The 19149-nt window shown below is 39.8% G+C and overlaps 1 protein-coding gene and 1 long non-coding RNA gene across 8 annotated transcripts; both read right to left on the reverse strand.

Moving 5' to 3' along the window:
• Positions 1 to 483: 483 nt before the first annotated feature.
• LOC124119158 (fibropellin-1-like) lies at positions 484 to 11245 on the reverse strand. Of its 6 annotated transcripts, XM_046481572.2 has the most exons (14): positions 11044 to 11244; positions 7696 to 7842; positions 6730 to 6846; positions 6379 to 6495; positions 5920 to 6036; positions 5592 to 5708; positions 5259 to 5375; positions 4816 to 4932; positions 4530 to 4646; positions 4069 to 4185; positions 3686 to 3802; positions 2570 to 2686; positions 1738 to 1848; positions 484 to 942 (listed from the first exon to the last, which is right to left on the reverse strand). In XM_046481572.2, the coding sequence occupies exons 1-14, from the start codon at positions 11075 to 11077 to the stop codon at positions 860 to 862; spliced, it is 1545 nt and encodes a 514-aa protein (XP_046337528.1). In that variant the 5' UTR covers positions 11078 to 11244; the 3' UTR covers positions 484 to 859. The 6 variants fall into 6 exon arrangements, with proteins under 6 accessions (XP_046337528.1, XP_046337530.1, XP_046337529.1 ...); XM_046481574.2 differs by lacking the exon at positions 5259 to 5375 and having other exon boundaries at positions 11044 to 11245; XM_046481573.2 differs by lacking the exon at positions 5920 to 6036.
• A 3699-nt stretch (positions 11246 to 14944) lies between these two features.
• LOC124119162 lies at positions 14945 to 18068 on the reverse strand. 2 transcript variants are annotated; one of them, XR_006858589.2, is made up of 4 exons: positions 17950 to 18068; positions 16326 to 16639; positions 15816 to 15959; positions 14945 to 15591 (listed from the first exon to the last, which is right to left on the reverse strand). It is a non-coding gene; the product is annotated as an uncharacterized LOC124119162 (long non-coding RNA). The 2 variants fall into 2 exon arrangements; XR_006858588.2 differs by having other exon boundaries at positions 17931 to 18068.
• Between the last annotated feature and the right edge of the window lie 1081 nt (positions 18069 to 19149).

Here is a 19149-nt window from a genome sequence, read left to right on the forward strand (position 1 = left end):
GAATCCTATGAACGTGGGTTCGAATCCCAGTTTCGCGTCCACTTGACATGCCCGAATCCTTTGAACGTGGGTTCGAATTCCAGATTCGCGTCCACTCGATATCCAATGAATGTTGGTTCGAATCTCAGATTTGCGTCCACTAGGCATGCCCGAATCCCATGAACGTTGGTCCGAATCATAGATTTACGTCCACTCGACATGCCTTATTCCTATATATGTGGGTTCAAATCCCATATTCGCGATCAATCATCCCCGTATCCTATGTATGTCGGTTCGAATGCCAGATTCACGTCCACTTGACATGCCAGAATCCTCTGAACGTGAGTTCGAATCCCTGATTCGGCCCGAAAATGATTCTTGCTTTATCGCACTTGTGGGTTTTCACGAAAGCTTTTGGACCTTCTTCCGATTTTAAGTGCACACTGATGTACTATTGAAAGCGGCTTTAAGAGTAATATGAAAAGAACACACCACACATATGCATTTGGTCTTGAACCGTACCTTTTATTTCAGTGGAACAACCGACTTACATCAGTAACTCTACACGTCATCAAGGTATTGCACAAGGGAGGAGATCAAGTAAGACAGCAGTTTCTTTCATATTAATCAGGACGGAATTAGGGCAGAAACACCATTTCACCAATTCCAAGGGTTGCTATGGTTACACGAAGCAAGTCAGTGACACAGGTAAATGTTTCACGTCATATTATGCATCCACTAGCATTATTTGGATCTGGTTTGGTGGTCATTAGCACGGTCTTTGAAGTAGACAAACATATACCATGCAATGGATATTTTCAGAGATAGTTCGTCAACGTAGATGGTAAATTACCATTACCGTATGTAAACCATTCGACGATCAATATTGCATGAAGAACAGACTCGACAATGCTGAGACGATGAGCGTGGCCACGAAGAAGGTCACCTGACTGCCAGCTCCCTCTGAAAGAGACGTAGAAAAGGCGTGGTTTAAGTATCCCTCAAATGATATGCATTTAATCACAGTCTGTTTCGTCTGAGGGGCTAGAGGATTATGGAACTATTTATTGTATTTCTTGGTATTGTGACAACATAAGTCCTAGGCTTTTGCCCTGTATATGAACTGAAACTATACCTCTCAGGTCACTGATTATATTATATGTTTGATTTTCAGTGGAAAATATCTTAGGTTAGCGACAGTAGATCCCCAAATGAACTGTACTGGCGCTTAGTCAGGTCTCAACGAGTACTTTCACATGGGTTTATTTTTTAAAATATAATTTGATTTAAAACTAGTTTTCTTAATATACACAACTGCTGGTGGGATATTAGACATCTTATCTTTGAAAGTCAATAAAAAACAAAGATTTGCACCATTTCAATTGTTATAAATGTGGTTGAAAATTCATTTCTTACCCAAGTCTTCATTGAACCAATTTATTTTACCAAACATTACCCAGCCACAGATTACTTTTTACAAACTGGTGGTGGGATCAGTGATGGTTAAACGGACATTATCAAATTTATCAACAGTTCTTTTAATTTTCAATTACATGAAAAACAAACAAGCGTGAGTGGCGGTGCTACCGGTAGAGAAGGACGTGCTTAACTTTGTCCCGATCAAATGGCGTCATCACTGATTTTCAGTGATCCCTTCACACGCTTTTCACCTCTATTTTGGAATCTCTTTCGTTATTCTATAGCATTGGTGGTTTATATTGAGTTTGGATTGTGTGTAACACGTTGCAAATGACTTACGACAAGTGGCTCCAGTGAGGCCCGAGGGGCAGGTACACGTGTAGGGGAATGTGGATATGTCGCACGATCCTCCGTTCTTACACTCACTTCCTCGGGCAGTGCACGGGGGAGCTGGAAAGTAGTGATCACTGATTGAATTTGCAGATACATCATGGTGACAATCGTCAACGCCTACAAATTCTTCGTAATTCTTTCTTTCTTATAGATATGTTGATGTTTCGTAGGCAGCTTGTATTATTTGGTTTACACATTTTTTTTCTGAAAAGTATGTCTTAAAAGTTATACAACATAAGATACTTTTAAAACTGACTTTAGCATGTCAGGGGCAAAGGTAGTCGGGCGGTTCAAAAAGAAACTTGAGTGTCTTTTGTTCTGATTGAAAAATAAAGCTGATTGCATTTGTTCTGTTCAAATATAAACTTGAATGTATATTGTTCTGTTCAATATACACTTGAGTCTTTTGTATGTTCAAATATAAACTTAAGTGTTTTTTGTTCTGTTCGAATACAATGCTGAATGTTTTTGATCTGTTGCAATATAGGCTTGAGTTTCTTTTGTTTTGTTGTAATATAAACTTCAGTTTTTTTATTCTGAGGGGCACAAGTAGTCGGGTGGTTCAAGAAAAACCTTGAGCGTCTTTTGTTCTGTTCCAAAATAAAGCTGATTGCAATTATTCTGTTGAAATATTGAGTTGAATGTATGTATGATATTCACGGATAGAACCGAAGGTACCTTCATTTACATTTAGGTGCATTCGTCATGTTCAATGTACAGTCCCAGTCTTTTCTGTCTGTCTCACTTTTTATAATATTCTGCACAAGTTCCACCTTACCTGTAGCACACGTGGTTCCGCCATAGCCAGAATAACACTGACAGCTGTAGGTGCTCGTGCAAGTGTTACAGCCTCCCTTGGTCCCGCACTGGTTTCCTGCAGCTGTGCAGACTGGTGCTGAAGTGAAAGTAGAACAATCTCATTTTGAGACCAAAAAATGTTTGATGTAATATTTAAACGTCTACAAAATAAGCTATTATACTGTTGGAATATGTTTGGAGAAAACAACCTAAATCTAAAACATTTTGCCACTTTTGAAGTACTTGTAATATATTCTTATCAATTTTAAACGTTTGCATTTTTAAAATTTAAAGTAAATTTTAAGATAATGTTTTTATTTATCATGTTGTACTTTCTTTGAAGCATCTGAGCACATAGAATTGAAGGACCATGAACTAATGAGCTATTCCTGACCAGAATCAATACGGGAACAGATTTGCTTTGCTTGTGACACTTAGTTTAAGTCCTTTTCGTATTGGCCTACATCAATAACTAATTGGTTTAATAACACTTTCGACTTTCAGGGCATGGGTCATATAAGGGCGGGTCAGCTTTATGTGGTAGGAAAAGTGACACTAGACGTGCTCGGTATACATTCTTGGACAGTGCAATTGCATTTTATAAATATACACTTCATACAATATGAACAGTGCAATTGCATTTTTATATATACACTTCATGGATATAAAAAACAGCTAATGGCAAAGGAAAATGTCTGCACTACTCTATGTCTACAAAATTAAAACAGAGCTGACATAGATTTCAACATGTATATTCTTTCAATACGCCGAATATATGCTGGTATTTTTATCAAGTTATTTGCTTGATAAAGGTACCCGAATTTGAACCGAAACGAGGCACTGAAAGAATAAGGAGCTTACAATTCATAAAGCCACACTGTCTTTGTAACCACACTGGCTTCCGGCAGTAGTGCAAATCGGGGTTGAAAATTAAGGAGAAAAGCTGTAGATAGTGCTATGTATTGCCGGTGAATCTATTGTATCGAATGTGACATTATCTCTAATGATCATATTGCTTTTTTAAATTTTGCTGGGTGAACTGACATACTGATATCGACATACGTTCCCATTGAGATTGGATGTATCACAAAAATACCTATGGCACACGTTGGCCCTGAGTATCCGTTGGAGCAGGTACAGACGTATGGAGTGGCGGATGTTGTGCAGGCTCCATTAGTTCCACACTGGCTTCCGGCAGCAGTGCAGATGGGGGCTGAAAGAAAGAATTAGGTGATATCAAGGCTCATAGATGGTTCATGGCGTAGAATAGGTGATGCGATATATGTGTGTATTCACCAACGACCATTAGAGGACTTGTTATAGATGTAAAAAGGATGATATAATCAGTTCTAAAACTGACACTCGTATTCACGTCGTCACTCAAACGTCACCCTTTTAGGCATCAATAACTATAACATTCAAATACACACACGGGATCCCCTCCAGTATTGATCCCATTGATACGTATTGTCTCCTTACCTGTGGTACACAATGCCCCTGTGTATCCGTTCGAGCAGGTACAGACGTATGGAGTGGCGGATGTTGTGCAGGCGCCATTAGTACCACACTCGCTTCCGGCAGCAGTACAGATCGGAGCTGTGAAGGCAATTGAACAGCTTCAGATAAAAAATCGCTCGAGACAACAGCATGTGATGTTAAAAGGATGGCATCGTGGCAGCGACCTCCTATTGATGTCGCCAGTCAAACATCACCTTTTCTGGCATTAATTAATGTCGACTTCAGTTCCCGATGACTCTTGTATACATGATGAAAGAGGAATGTGTGATCGCCATACAGTGAGTGTACAGTGTACACGTGGCGTGGCGCTTGAATGGATATTTTCCTTCAGAAAAGGTTCCACGTTCACTACAATGCATAACAGTGACCTATCCACAGTCAGCCATTTGATGCCAATTCGAGTGAACGAATTGTCTCCTTACCTGTGGTACACAATGACCCAGTGTATCCGTCAGTGCAGGTACAAACGTATGGAGAGGCGGATGTTGTACAGCTGCCATGGGTACCGCACTGGCTTCCGGCAGCAGTGCAGATGGGGGCTGTAAGTATAATCAGAATAGCTGTAGATAACGATATGCATTGTTGGTGAATTCATCGTTACATAGCAATTGGGACAGAATCTCTTATATTCATATTGTCTTTCAAACTTTGCTGTGTGAATTGACAATTGAGTAGATCTCATTAAGAGTGGATGTATCGCAACAATACCTATGGTACACGTTGACCCTGAGTATCCGTTGGAGCAGGTACAGACGTATGGAGTGGCGGATGTTGTGCAGGCGCCATTAGTACCACACTCGCTTCCGGCAGCAGTGCAGATCGGGGCTGTAAAGGCAATTGGAGAAGCTTTAGATCAAACTTCATAGAGAAAACAGCATGTTATGTTCAAAAGGTGACATCGTGGCAGCAACCTCCTATTAATGTCGCCATTCAAATAACACCTTTTCAGGCATTAAAAGAAAATCCACCACACTTTACTTAACCCGACTCGGATGACTGTACATGCAGAAGACAGTATCCCGGTATCACCGCCAGCACGGGTAAATCAAGCCGCGACACCCTTTTCAGAAAAGGTTCAAAGTTCACTGCACTGAATGATTGCCACAGTCAGTCTTTTGATGCCAATTCGAGTGAAAGAGTTGTCTCCTTACCTGTGGTACACAATGACCCAGTGTATCCGTCAGTGCAGGTACAAACGTATGGAGAGGCGGATGTTGTACAGCTGCCATGGGTACCGCACTGGCTTCCGGCAGCAGTGCAGATGGGGGCTGTAAATATACACAAAATATGTATTCACCAACGACTATAAGAGGAGTTGTTATCGATGTTAAAAATGTGATATATGTTCTTGTCTGCAACATTAGACATACGTTTCCGTGTCATCATTGAAACGTCGCTTGTGGCGAGATCCATAACATATCATTGCACCCCTGAAATGCACGCTGTCAATTGATTTCAAGAGAGCGGACGTATAGTCTCCTTACCTATGGTACACGTTGACCCTGAGTATCCGTTCGAGCAGGTACAGACGTATGGAGTGGCGGATGTTGTGCAGGCGCCATTAGTACCACACTGGCTTCCGGCAGCAGTGCAGATCGGGGCTGTAAAAATACACAATATATGTGTTCGTCAACGACTATTAGAGGATTTGTTATCGATGTAAGAAGGATATGATAATCAGTTTTGATCATACACTCCTATTCACGTCGTCATTCAAACGTCACTCTTTGAGGAATCAATAACTATTACATTCCAATTCACACATGGGATCCCAATTAGTATCGATCCCATTGAGACGAATTGTCTCCTTACCTACGGTACACGTTGACCCTGAGTATCCGTTTGAGCAGGTACAGACGTATGGAGTGGCGGATGTTGTGCAGGCGCCATTAGTACCACACTGGCTTCCGGCAGCGGTACAGATCGGAGCTGTAAATTTGAAAGAGAGATATATAGTTTTTGATACAAAGTTAACATCGCTATCGCTACAAAAGTTAGTGACAAAATCTCCGTGTAAAGCTCTATGTTTTTAAGTGTATGAAATGAGTGACAGTGAGAGATGTATTTATGTACTATACATGTGACGATGGAGCTGTTTTCATTCAAACTTCGACATCAATTGCATATAAGTCGTATTATCTTGTACTCTCAATCAATAGCAAGTGATACGACTTTTGACTGTTCTCTAAAAATATGCATAGATAATAATTATTAGAAACATGCGGCTTTTACCTAAGAATAAGTGGTTTCGTTAAGGTGTTGACACCTCACCTGTGGTACACAATGCCCCTGTGTATCCGTTGGAGCAGGTACAGACGTATGGAGTGGCGGATGTTGTGCAGGCGCCATTAGTCCCACATTGATTTCCGGTAGCAGTGCAGATGGGGGCTGTAAGAAAGCAGTTGGTGACATCAAGGCTCATAGATGGTTCATGACGTAAACTAGGTTATACAATCTGGCAACGTCATGCTGCAAAAACCCGTTAGACCGTTAGGTATGTCAGAGCCGTTAGTTGTAAGATAGAATCTAAGATTCGTCCAAGTTGATCCTTTTCCTGAAATACTGCTTTAAATGACGTCAATCCCATCCACTCAAGGTTGAACAAAATGCCTGTTTTCTCACCTACGGTACACGTTGGGCCAGAGTATCCGTTCGAGCAGGTACATACATAGGGACTTGACGATGTTGTACAAGCACCGTTGGCACCACACTCACTTCCAGCTGCAGTGCAAATGGGTGCTGTAACAGAAGCAAACAGCATTAAAGTTTTATTTAATGGATCAACAAGATTGATATCTTCAGAATCAATGATGTTCCCATCTTCTGTATTCAAAGAATGTTCAAAGAAGACCTGAATGAAGTGGACATTCTGAGATTGAACGGAAATTCAATTAAAAGCGGCGTTAAACCAAACTCACTAAATCATATCCAGATTACACTAATAACTTGTTTGTCGCTTGTGATGGTTAAGTCTATAATTTCCGATAACCCATCTGATGAAACCTTCAACAGCGTTACTTGATTGTTATTTACATAAAGTCGGTTGGCTATGATTGCAAACAAATGTAGACCTCCTCGTGCTCCAGTGGATAGAGAATCTGTCCAGAGAGCAAGGCTGCGTGGTTCGATCCCCTGGCCGCGTCATACCAAAATATGTTAAAAGACGGTACTTGTTGTTACCCTGCCTGACGTTCGGCATGGGTATCTATGTTACACTGTAGCATAGTACTTCAGTGGAATATGACTTTAAAATCGGCATTTGTCCGGAGTAGCACTAAAACACACACGCACGCACGCACGCACACACACGCGCGCGCGTGCATGTACGTCATTATATAACCTTGGAAGTCGACGTTTGACCACATTTCAAATATGTTTGAAAGTGAGACCTTGAAGTCACTCATCATTTAAAACTATGCCGGCAGAATGGTCTGATATGTTCATCCTGCTTGTTTCGAACTAGCGCAAGCTCGAGATAAGTTCGTGGACTCAAGATTTCGAGGTCACGAGGTTTCATTGTATTTCCCTTATTTCTAAGATTTGATAACGTTGCTTGTGTGTTTTGCACCGATGTTAATGAACACTCACGGATAGTGCAGTCGTGACCACCGTAGCCATCTGTGCACGAACACGGAGCTGAACACGGACTGGGGCATGTGCCGTGTCCGTTACAGCTGCTGGCGTCGACACAGTCAGTAATAGCACCTTCGCCTAGGGCTATGTATAACATAATACCTGGAAACGAAAATGCATTCAATTACTATGACACATCATTCTGTTTGACAATACACACAAATTTGAGATGACATGTCCGCCAAGGGTCCCATTGCTACACACTGCAACGGAAAGAAGAAAATGTGATTCATGTAAATACGGTGGCCCATAAGGGACATGGAGTCTGTTTTTCAATATTTTGATGTTTAACTTACTTTTATCTTAACCTTTTGCAAATTGACACAATCTGCCATACAAATACGTGATAAATCATGTATAAAAACATCCGAAAACATAGAAAATGTACTTTTAAGTGGCTTTTTTTTTTCACCGTGGTGGAAACTATTTCCACCGCGGTGATAATATTCCCACCGCGGTGATAATATTTACACCGAGGTGAAAACTATTTACACCACGGTGGAAATAGTTTTCTGAATTTTCATTTTAGTTTTTGACATTTTCGTTTTGTGTTTTTGACATTTTCATTTTAGTTTTTGACATTTTCGTTCCGTTTTTCAGCGATTCAATATCTTCTTTACACATGATTTATCACATATTTGTAAGACAAATCGTGTTAATTTGCAAAAGGTTACGATAAATGTAAGTGAAATATCAAAATATGGAAAAACAGACTTCATGTCCCTTATGGGCCACCGTATGTAAAGTTCAATGAAAATACATTTATTCTGAAATTAAAAAAATAAAACTTTCAATACATATGCATGAAGACATTTTCTGAACTTATAGGTCTTGATTTGCAATTTGCACGAGCATGCTACTGCACGGCGTACAATTTGGATGTTTACGTGTTTGATACTCAAACACGTTTTTTTAATGTGAACACCTCACAATGACTGTTTAGCTACCAGGTGCTTGCAAAAAACATCTTTCTTTAACCTTAAATAACGCGTATGTAATGCCAAGGCTTACTCAAAATCAAAATAAGCGCGCCGTGGTTCTGTTGCAAACAGGAATTGTGCAAAAGGAAGTTGCTCGACATTTATATATTCATCGAAACACAATAGCATATATTTGGGGACGACATCTCCAGCAGGGCAACACTCTGTCGTCAACGTGTGGCGTCACGACAACAAAACAACCATATTCGGTTGGAGCATCTATGGAATCGATACCGAACTGCCACATCGAGCACACCATCAGGCCCCGACGTCCATTGATACGCCCAATGTTGCTTCCACCTCACCGTCAGGCACTGCTAGCTAGGTGTAGACAACATCTGAGGTTCAGAAGACAACACTGGGACAGTATACTGTTCACAGGTGAGTCTAGGTTTCATCTGGACAGCTCTGGTGGTCGTGCACGGGTCTAAAGACGTCAAGGTGAACGTTTTAGCTACGCTTGCGTTTCTCAACGTCGTCGGTTGGAGAGTAGTAATGTTTGGGGCGACATCACAACTCATGGGAGAACACAACTCATCATTGTTATTGGCAATTTGAATAGCTCACGCTACCGGGACGACATCATTTAAGAACACGTTCTACCCTTTGTACAAATGCAGGGACGTAGCGTCAAGTTGCAGCAAAGTAATGCTCGGTCACGTGTTGCACGTTTTGCAACATATTTTTTGAGGCAGCATTGCTGTACTGTCATGGCCGGCTCTTCCATAGAACATGTCTGGGATGAAGAACGACGCCTTCGACATGACTTGAACCAGCCGGTAACGTTAGCTTAGTCGGGCTAATCTGGTTGACATTTGGAAAAAAAACACCCCACAGGCTGTTAACAATCATCTGGTGTTCTCAATGTGCCACCTCTGCCTCGCCAGTATCAACGCAAATAGCCACATACTGACATTGTTCATTGAGTTGTTACACCACCCATCTTTCAGGGCGTGTCACTCTGTCAATGGGTTTGTTATGATAAAACATGGAACAGACGAATTACCAAATATTATGTTGCTCTTTTGAATAACAAAACATTTACATCACTTTATGTGGAGCACAGTTACTTTTTTTCCCGGTGATCAATTACGAAGGTAGTTGTTTGGTAAGTAATGTAATGAACATTCACTTATGACATGTGAGAGCTTGGCATCGCATTACGGTGTTAGGACAGTAAGGTGTTCAGATCAATTAAAAATATTTACAATACTAAGAGCGATCAGTTAAACATTCCATAGTCAATACATTGAATTAAGCTAAAGCCAATAAATAACAGCGACAACACTATGAGCATAATAAATCTCTGCTAAAAGCATGGGATATAGCTAGTGTCAATGATTAATTGATGAACATCTAAAGAGTATTTGTGTAAGTTACAAATCTGTTCGAAAACACATCAGATAACAAAGTGAGACAACTCAAACGTTGTAGGCGAAATGCTTTGAAACAAATACGGTTTTGAAAACTTGCAAAACATGCAGTGACCGTTCCAGTAGAATAGTGTCATTGTTTGTTCTGAAAAACGTGTACACTGAAGAAACAGGCTCATGAAGTTCACAGCTTATGTCGAAGAGTGGGCCTTGGTGTAACGTCATTTCAGCCTCGAGACAATACATTGTAATGGCTGAAGTAGAGCCGTGGTCAACAGATAACCTAGAGACAATTGTCTTCCATATTTTTGTATCTATATTGTTTTAATTTTACTGTGAAAAACGTGAATGTAATAAAACAACTGTTTCATGGATTCTTGGCCTCATCTCTCCTTGGCGTTAACAATTGACCAGTATTGTCCATCACTGGTGAGAAGAGACGCTTATCATACATTATCTTTTGCTACAAAAATTACTCGTTCCTGACCCGAACGTGACATTTAATGCATATATGTTGAATGCCAAGCGTATGGGGGTTCAAGCAGATACATGTACCCTTAGTTTGTTCAGGCAAAGAAGCGATTCCCATGCCATGTAAAGACGGAAAAAGGGATTTTAAGCTGGAGCCTTACCAAATGCTTGGCGTATTAATATGCAATGAAGGAATCTCTATCACAAAAGTAAGGGATAATTAATTAAATAAGCTGTGCACAAATCATCGGTGGGTGTAAATGTGGTCAAGATGGAAAAGCATTAGTTCAGAGAACAGAACTTAGTTCATCCAATGACAAAAATTACCATGACTGACATATTATCGAATGTGATAGTCAAGCACAGGAATCTTGGTCGAACACACAAACCGAGCACTGACACATGAATATCACAACACAGAGCTCCAAGATCCTTGTATTTGTTCTTTGTGTAGACATATCTATATAAGATAATCTTACCTGTAACAGCGAGCATTGGATGAAAACGAGCCATGTTGAGATCTTCCGTTCTGATCCAAATTAACCCGCAAATATACCACACCTACAACAACGTCTTCTCTTATATGTCAACTGTTACCATAGCTGCCTGTAGTGTTGTAGCAACTTACTCCATGGTCAGTACAGCTGATGCTGCACCATACGCCCTGTATCCTTGGCGACATGAACTAAACATGGCTACACCGCTGACGACACCGACCCTTTTGTCACTTGGATGTGCCCGGACCAATGAACTCGAAGTGGGTGTTTTACAACAACGCTGTTAAGTTACCAGTGAAAGGGCGGGGAAACCTTTTATGGTGTATAGCATGATGGTTGTATTCTAAATATCGGAGCAATCTTATGTTAATTAAAGACCTTCGATCCGCCCAAGAGAATATTTACTTCAACCATGTCCAAGTACAATGTTCTGCAAGCAAATACATGGTAATTCATAACAGATTGGACCAGACGAAGGAATAGAAGACGACATATTTCAACATATAAACAAGTTTCAAGCAACATAACCTCGTAGTCTCTATAGCAGTTAACCTCTCTAAAGTCGAAACAGAATTCAGTTTTCTAACTCTCTTGTTGTCTGAGATTGTTTCAACACTCGTACACTCATACAACGAACGCGTGTTATAAAATATGAATCACATTATGACAATTATATTTCTAGATTCTTAAAAGTGCAATAGCTGTTTGCTGATGGGTTATCTAAAGGATGTCTGACTTTAAACAATCATAATTTAAATATGAATACTCAAAATGGGTTTCCAAAATGATGAAACACATTAATCTGTAAATGTAATATATTTCTCGTGTCATTCAAAATAGATTTGTAGATCTCAATGATTCCACCAGAATTCTGTTGTATAATCCAATATGGATATATGCAATAAGAGGCTCATTCAGTTTTATGAATATAGTTATTTGACTGGCAGAGACTTGCCAACCACAATGTACAATTTAAAGTTGTGTCATAAATATTATCATTATTATTGAAAAAAAGAGAAGAACTTTACACGTGTATTGTAATGAGTTAAAAATTGGGTTAAACGCCGATTTGAACAGTTATTCAGCTATATCACGACAAGAATTTGGAAAGAAAGCCTGAAGGAATGCAGGCCATAGCCACTTTAGTGAAAACCACAAGCATGGTTATGGTGCCGATAAAATACGGAACACGATACAGGGACCTGGAATTAACATCTTCCATCAACTAGTTCTGGTACTGTAAAGGGACAACTGGGACCCCATGACCATCGTCTTAGTCACAAAATGCATCATATAAATAATAAATTTTCACCCTTTAAGGATCATTGCGTTTACATTGATTGAAAGAGTTTTGTATAGAGTTAATGTATTGCTTTTCACTTGCAAGTTTACACTTCGCTGTGTTTCGGGGGTCTCGACCATCTCAGTGCCTTATTTTGGCTTATCAATACAGTAAATCACCGATACTCCGTAAACCTGGTATTCCGTGGGATTCTTGGGAACGTCAGTATGCATATGTATAGGGCAGCATTAACAAGAACCCGATTAATGCAGGCGATTCAGGCGACTTTTAACGGTCTGGATTGGCGGTGTTGTACTGCAGATATTTCCCGATATTGAGTCATTTATTATTGACATTGCTTCAGGTAATTAATAAACAACCGTAACAGCCTCGGTAGCCCGTGATGGCAAGTGCAAAACAATAAACTTGTTGGAATAATCACGAACATATATTAGTCTCCGTTAAGTGTGTTATCGATTTAAAGCATACAGTGTATGTGCGATGAACATGAAGATGAAAGTGCTCCACCCGTCACCAGGACTATTCGAGTGCTTGGCCCGTGAGAAGCGCTTAAACCATACCGATCTTGCATACTCGATGATGACAGGCCTCACTGTCCCAGTTCTTTAATAATAATTCCTTAACGCCCGGTTTACGGTTTACAAAAACAACTTATAGGTCAAGATAACATACTAGTATGCAATTGTTGTATGTAACCATTGATAATAAACGTATTTTTAAGCTTGTGAATTCAGTGCTGAATACAGACAGCTAAGTACAATATGTAAAGGCTATTTCTGGGGTCCACTACCTTAATATTACTTGAATATTGCTTCCATCGACGTGGAGCCATACTCACTACACAGGTAGTCTTGGGACGGGTAGTTAACGTGATTGAGCATTATACTATATATTATGTGGACATATCACAAGGGGAATACGGTTCCATGTACCCTCTCTGTCTCCATGCTTCTGATTTTACAATTGGAAAACAAAAGAAGATAGTTTTGGGAAGCGTAACGTCCTATTGTTAGGTAAACTAAAGACGACACGCAAACATACATAAATCTTAATATGTTTTTATCAAATATAATCATATAAACACACAATCCTATTTTAGCTGAGTTAGGATATGATAATTATTATAAAACTGGGTTTGGTCACTTTGTTTTGCAATTCCGATGGACAATTAAACTGAATGAATGTTAAATAACGCCGTCTCCGGTCTGTAAATAATTGATTCTGGAACAGGCACAAAGCAGCCGCGCTGTGAGGGCACGATGATACAATAAACCAAGTGGCATATTGCCATTCCAACCTTCAAGAGACCTATCCTTGACCCGTAATTCCACGGAGGTAGACAATTAATTAGGGCTAGGACTCAATAACATATTGCTCGTTTTAAATATTAATCTCTGCCAATTTCTAAAGGAAGATCTATGTCCGGGAACTCATTTGCGTGTCGGTACATATTCGATACATCACGCATAGGGTGAGTAGTTTTGTGAGTGGCTTGCACAATATTTCGGTTACATCTAAGCTTTTCAACTTAATGTGAGAAGACAGCAAATTATGCAAATTTTAGGCATTTTTCAACTTTGGTGAAAGTCACGATATCGGATATGATGCCGACAAACAATAAACAGCAACAGGACGGATCCGAGATTCGAACCACGATTCGATTAACCTGGCACACCAAAGGGACGCAACTGTCCCTATTTTAATGAAAATCACAGCTTCAAATATTTATTCGTTCAACGGTGTCATGAGTGGTAACGTCGTGTAAGAGGTTGCAAATAGCTGTGCAGAGTTTAATCATTTAGTCGTGCCAGTGACCTATGATTGTAGATTTGACTGTGTTTCTAGGTTTGACAGAACAATGCTCGCTGGTTTCACAAAAGTGATAAACGTTTAAGACATGTTACTCTTTGGGTTTACCTCCAACATCAAGCTGACGCACCATCATGTAACTGAAATACTGTTCAAAACAGCGTTGTACCCAACTCACTCACACATTCTCATATTGACGCCAAGGAGTTTTGTGAAATTGATTCGGGCCTTCCCAATCGCAAGTGTATCTCGTGTTTTAAGACCATGGTCCCAGTTGAAGATCAATATCGGGGAAAACACTGCCTCTCAAGTACCTGCAATTCCTTGATACACAGATTAACAGTATTTTTTTTGTTTAGTCTCATTTGACAGAGATACGAATATGATTTCCCCAAGGCATTGACGTTCAATATAAAATTCATCTGATCTAGATGTTGTCCCTATATGTGACCTACGCAGATCGCTTGCTTTTTTCCAAATAAGTAAGCTTCAATGTTGTATACTTGCCAAATATCAATGACACCTGTATCAGATTTCAGTTTCCTGGAGTTGTCTTCTTAACCGGTTATCTCCCCTGTATAATGTTGTCTCTAATTCGCTAAAATGATATGAAAATGACTGAAAACGTTTCACTTTATATCGAAGTTGCTCCACAACGTTAAGGAAGATCCACTTCAGCACCTTCAGCCCCTTTATACGGTTATCTCCCCTGTATAAGGTTACACGGGAACACAATGGCTGTACCTTTCAAAGAAATAACAATTGTAAAAAGACTGACAAGATTTCTTTTTATTTCCAGGTCAATTCAAAGACTTGAGATAGTGAATAAGAAACAAACTAATAACTAAGACTTCTTCCACTTTCGAATGCCATACATTTAAAAAATAATCCTTAATTATTTTCATAAAAAGCCATCTAACTCGAGCAATTGAGTTAACGAGAATGCATATGAATTTCTATTTATTTACTTAATTAATAATTATACAACATATATTTTACTGTTGCTTTTAATTATTGCAGTTCATTTAAATACCTCAAACACGTTCAGCACCAGCTTGTCTTATTTCACAAACAAATAAAAAGTGGAAGACGTATGTCTTTATAAACGCCCACTGACAGTGTTTATTATCGGTCATACTGCTCTAACTCTCGCTTCCCTCTGAAAAGGCACGGGTGGCACAGTCGTCTAAGGCGTTGAGTAGAGTTGAATACCTTACGCGTGACAGAAATCTATGATCGTGGGTTCGAATCCTGGATAACTTTGATAATGTTCCCAGGTTTGTCATCTGTAACTTGATCGTCAGTTTCACCAAAGTGATCACGTCAAGCACCTACATCACTTTTCACCCACATGAAGCTGACACGCCATGATATAAGTTGAGTTTCTGGTAGTTCTCATCACTCATGGACGTCCATTTCTGTATAAAAACAGTTAAACCATTTCATAAATGATGTTTTTAAAGAAATAGAATCCTACTATACTACTGTATACATATGCATTGATGGCAATTACTTTGTTCATTTCAAGTTTGCTTAATGCCTTAGTCGAATGGGCCATCCCTGCCCAATAACCGTTAGAAATACATATAGGGTAGGTGAATGATTTATAACATATTCAAAATAGCATGTCATAACGCCGTACCTCATTGAAACTGTTTAGATAATTCCACAGAGGTAGGCGGGTGAGTCTTTGTTGTATTGCTGTTGTCGTCACATGTAGATCATCACAGGTAGATCAGCTATTCATCTACGACACCTGCATGATGTCCATCGGTATTACCATCCACTGAAATAATACATAACACAGTAATTGAGGTTTATATATTTGATATATGCACACATTTACGCCCCGCAATATCTCGAAGAAATGTGGTTACGATTACGTATAATAAATAGATACCTCATTAGTATACTCCTTGTGACAGTAGAAGTTTTGAAGCTGATAGAAGTGCCTACTTCCATCCATGGTACGACCCCGAATATGTAGAGGGTGTTATGGAAAATGATAAATACAAACTTCTTTGGACTAGGCTCGTATACAGCCTCAGACCTATCCAGGCCAACAAACCTGATCTTATCCTTTTTTTATAAATCCAATGAAATCATTTATATCATTGAACTTTCTGTCCCTTTTGAAACTAAATATGCGGACCTTGCTTTCGAAATGTCACGCTTGCATCCCAAGTACCAAGTTGTCAGACTCCCCATTGTTCTCGGTGCCTTCGGTTCGGTACCTCCCAAGGACCAAGTTGTCCGACTCCCCATTGTTCTCGGTGCCTTCGGTTCGGTACCTCCCAATCCGTTGACTGACATTTGGAGAGTATCCGGATTTGTTGCCAGGAATACATCCTTTCTGTTTGGACTGCATGTAGAGGGAGCAAGGGCCCTGAGCTGATGACGAGCCTAACCAGCAGCTGACTGTGCCAGGATCATCCAAACCCTCTTTGCTGCATTTTTTATTTTAATCTGTAAATAACAATGACAATAACAATAACAACAATAATAATAAAAACACAAACATTCCATATTCATGAGAAATCTCCATTGTCCATTGTATGATTCCGACTATGAGCATGTGTTTACAAAACACTATCAAATACCATCCTTCCCCAACCGATGACACCCGTCACAAACATTGCATAGGACATAATTTTTGTCACCCTTTTACGACCCTCCCGAAAGGAGTTTCGAGATTTAATGACAAAATATGATTAAATGCCTTTTTTGATACTGAGACGAGTCTTGTAACATAGCCTTCACCTTAGTAACTAAACTAATAGCACGTTTTGCAAATGAAGACAAGGCTCATTTAAACTTCAACACGGAGCATTTGTGAACAGGGATAGGGTTTTGTCAGTTATATAAAAATAATGTATGCAACTGACATGAGTAACAAGGAAGGAAATCGGGGCACGATGACACATAGAAAGCGTGTCACAGGTCGGGTGTATGTACTCAAATCAACACCGATGTACATTCACAATGTCTCGCCTACGAAATGCACAAGGAAGTGAAACTGTTTTTCTCACAGAGTAACTCATGCAGGTACAATTTATATTTTCAACCAGGGACCTGGTGGTATTTAAGCATGTCGTGGGTAATAAACTTGTAGTTTTATAAAAGTGATTGGGCTACTACACTGGGCAACAAGGGGGTTATTTGAGCCGATTAGCTCGGTTATAACTTCCGAACAGGATGGACACGTGTTAAAAATAAACGATATAACTTCCCTTTGAAACAAATAGTTCACAGTAACCAATAGCTTTAGAAGAGTTTCCTTTCCTTCTAATTAAGGACACATCATATATACGGACATTGTACACGTAAAAAGACCATATTTTTCTTACCGTTACTCTCAGTGTGTTGGCGAGCAAGCTACCAGCACGATGGTTGGTTGGTTCGTTTGTTGTTTAACGCCGCACTCAGCAATATTCCAGCTATATGACGGCGGTCTGTAAAAAATCGAGTCTGGACCAGACAATCCAATGATTGACAGCATGAACATCTATCCACGCAATTGGGATCGATGACATGCATCAACTAAGTCAGAGAGCCTGACCACCCGATCCCGTTAGTCGCCTTTTACGGCAAGTATGGGTTGCTGAAGACCTATTCTACTCCGGAATCTTCACGGGTCCTACCAGCACGAACTTGTTTATATACATTTCATCACTGTTACGTACATATTTGAAATAATAGGATTATATATAATATTATATAAATCCTGGTTCATAAGTACATATTATGAAAACAATACCTTTATAAGAAATACGCACCAGAACTGAAACCATTAGGTGCAGACACACAGACAGATAGTCGACTCGGCGATCCAACCAATCAGCGTTGTTCAGCTGCTGACGTATTTTGTGAGGATTACATAATAAGAGTTTGCTCCCTTTGGTTGCGTTTGCGTTCTGAACAGTATATAGCAAATCTGCTTCGCCCTATTTATTAGCATGTGCACTCAGCGACAAAAGAAACGCAAATAACAGTTAACATAGTAAACATCTCTTTGTAACCAACATACCTCTTTAGATGTTTCTAGGGTGGTGTAGCCTAGTGGTTAAAGCGTTCGCTCGTCACGCCGAAGACCCCGGTTCGATTCTCCACATGGGTACAATGTGTGAAGCCCATTTCTGGTATCAATAGAATCAATAATTTCTTATTGTCACATAGCACTCAATCACAACGTGTGGACCATGTGATGGATGCTTAAAACAGGAAATAAATATGTGTACGTTTCAATTTAAGCTTGTCTATGTAACAGATGCAAGATGGCGTTTGAACACCAACGTATTCATTACAACAATTGCGACATTTCAGTATGTGAATGTGGACTATACCATTTGTCAAGCAAATATACAAGTATCATGAACTAGGTAGAGCAATAGTTTGTCTGGAATACGCACTGGTGTCAATTACTATCATAAGTGTGTAGCCAACTCTGCTACAACTGCTTATTAATATATACATGTATGAACAGATGTTTTGGTCAGTTCATCATCTTCTAGATAAAGTTGTAAAACTATGTACAGAAACGTCCTACAGTTGCCCAGACGCACTATCGTGTCACTTATTTAAGTGAAAGAAAGCAGCTTTTATCTTATTTTACTTTCAAATCTTCACAGGAACGTCGTAACAATTGCAATGAAGAAGTTGACCGCTCACACCACAAATATCTTGTTACCAGTTAAGATGAGTGAGTTGCCACTTTAAGCAGTATTCCAGTTATATCACGGCGTGTCAGCTTAATGTGGGAGGAAAGCCCGAAGTGATGCAGGTCTCAGACATTTACCTCTTTGATGTAAACCACGAGCACGAGTATGGTACTGACAAACCGAGAAACATGATCGGGACGAACAGGGATTCGAACCCACCATGATTCTAACTGGTGAGTGTACACGCTGAATACCAGTATATAGAGGAGGAGCAAAATAAAACTATACTCAGCTGAATTTTATCATGTGTTTGATTTT

This window comes from Haliotis rufescens, unplaced genomic scaffold (assembly GCF_023055435.1).
Source record: "Haliotis rufescens isolate VD_foot unplaced genomic scaffold, xgHalRufe1.0.p SCAF_6, whole genome shotgun sequence".
NCBI lineage: Eukaryota > Metazoa > Mollusca > Gastropoda > Lepetellida > Haliotidae > Haliotis > Haliotis rufescens.

Excerpts from the sequence above, each read along its gene's own strand:
- LOC124119158 (XM_046481572.2), bottom strand. The coding sequence starts at position 11,077 with ATGGCTCGTTTTCATCCAATGCTCGCTGTTACAG. Across the intron at positions 5,376-5,591 it reads AGGGTCAACGTGTACCATAG|CCCCCATCTGCACTGCTGCC; the intron begins GTAAGGAGACTA and ends GTATATTTACAG. Across the intron at positions 4,647-4,815 it reads AGGGTCAACGTGTACCATAG|CCCCCATCTGCACTGCTGCC; the intron begins GTATTGTTGCGA and ends TTATACTTACAG.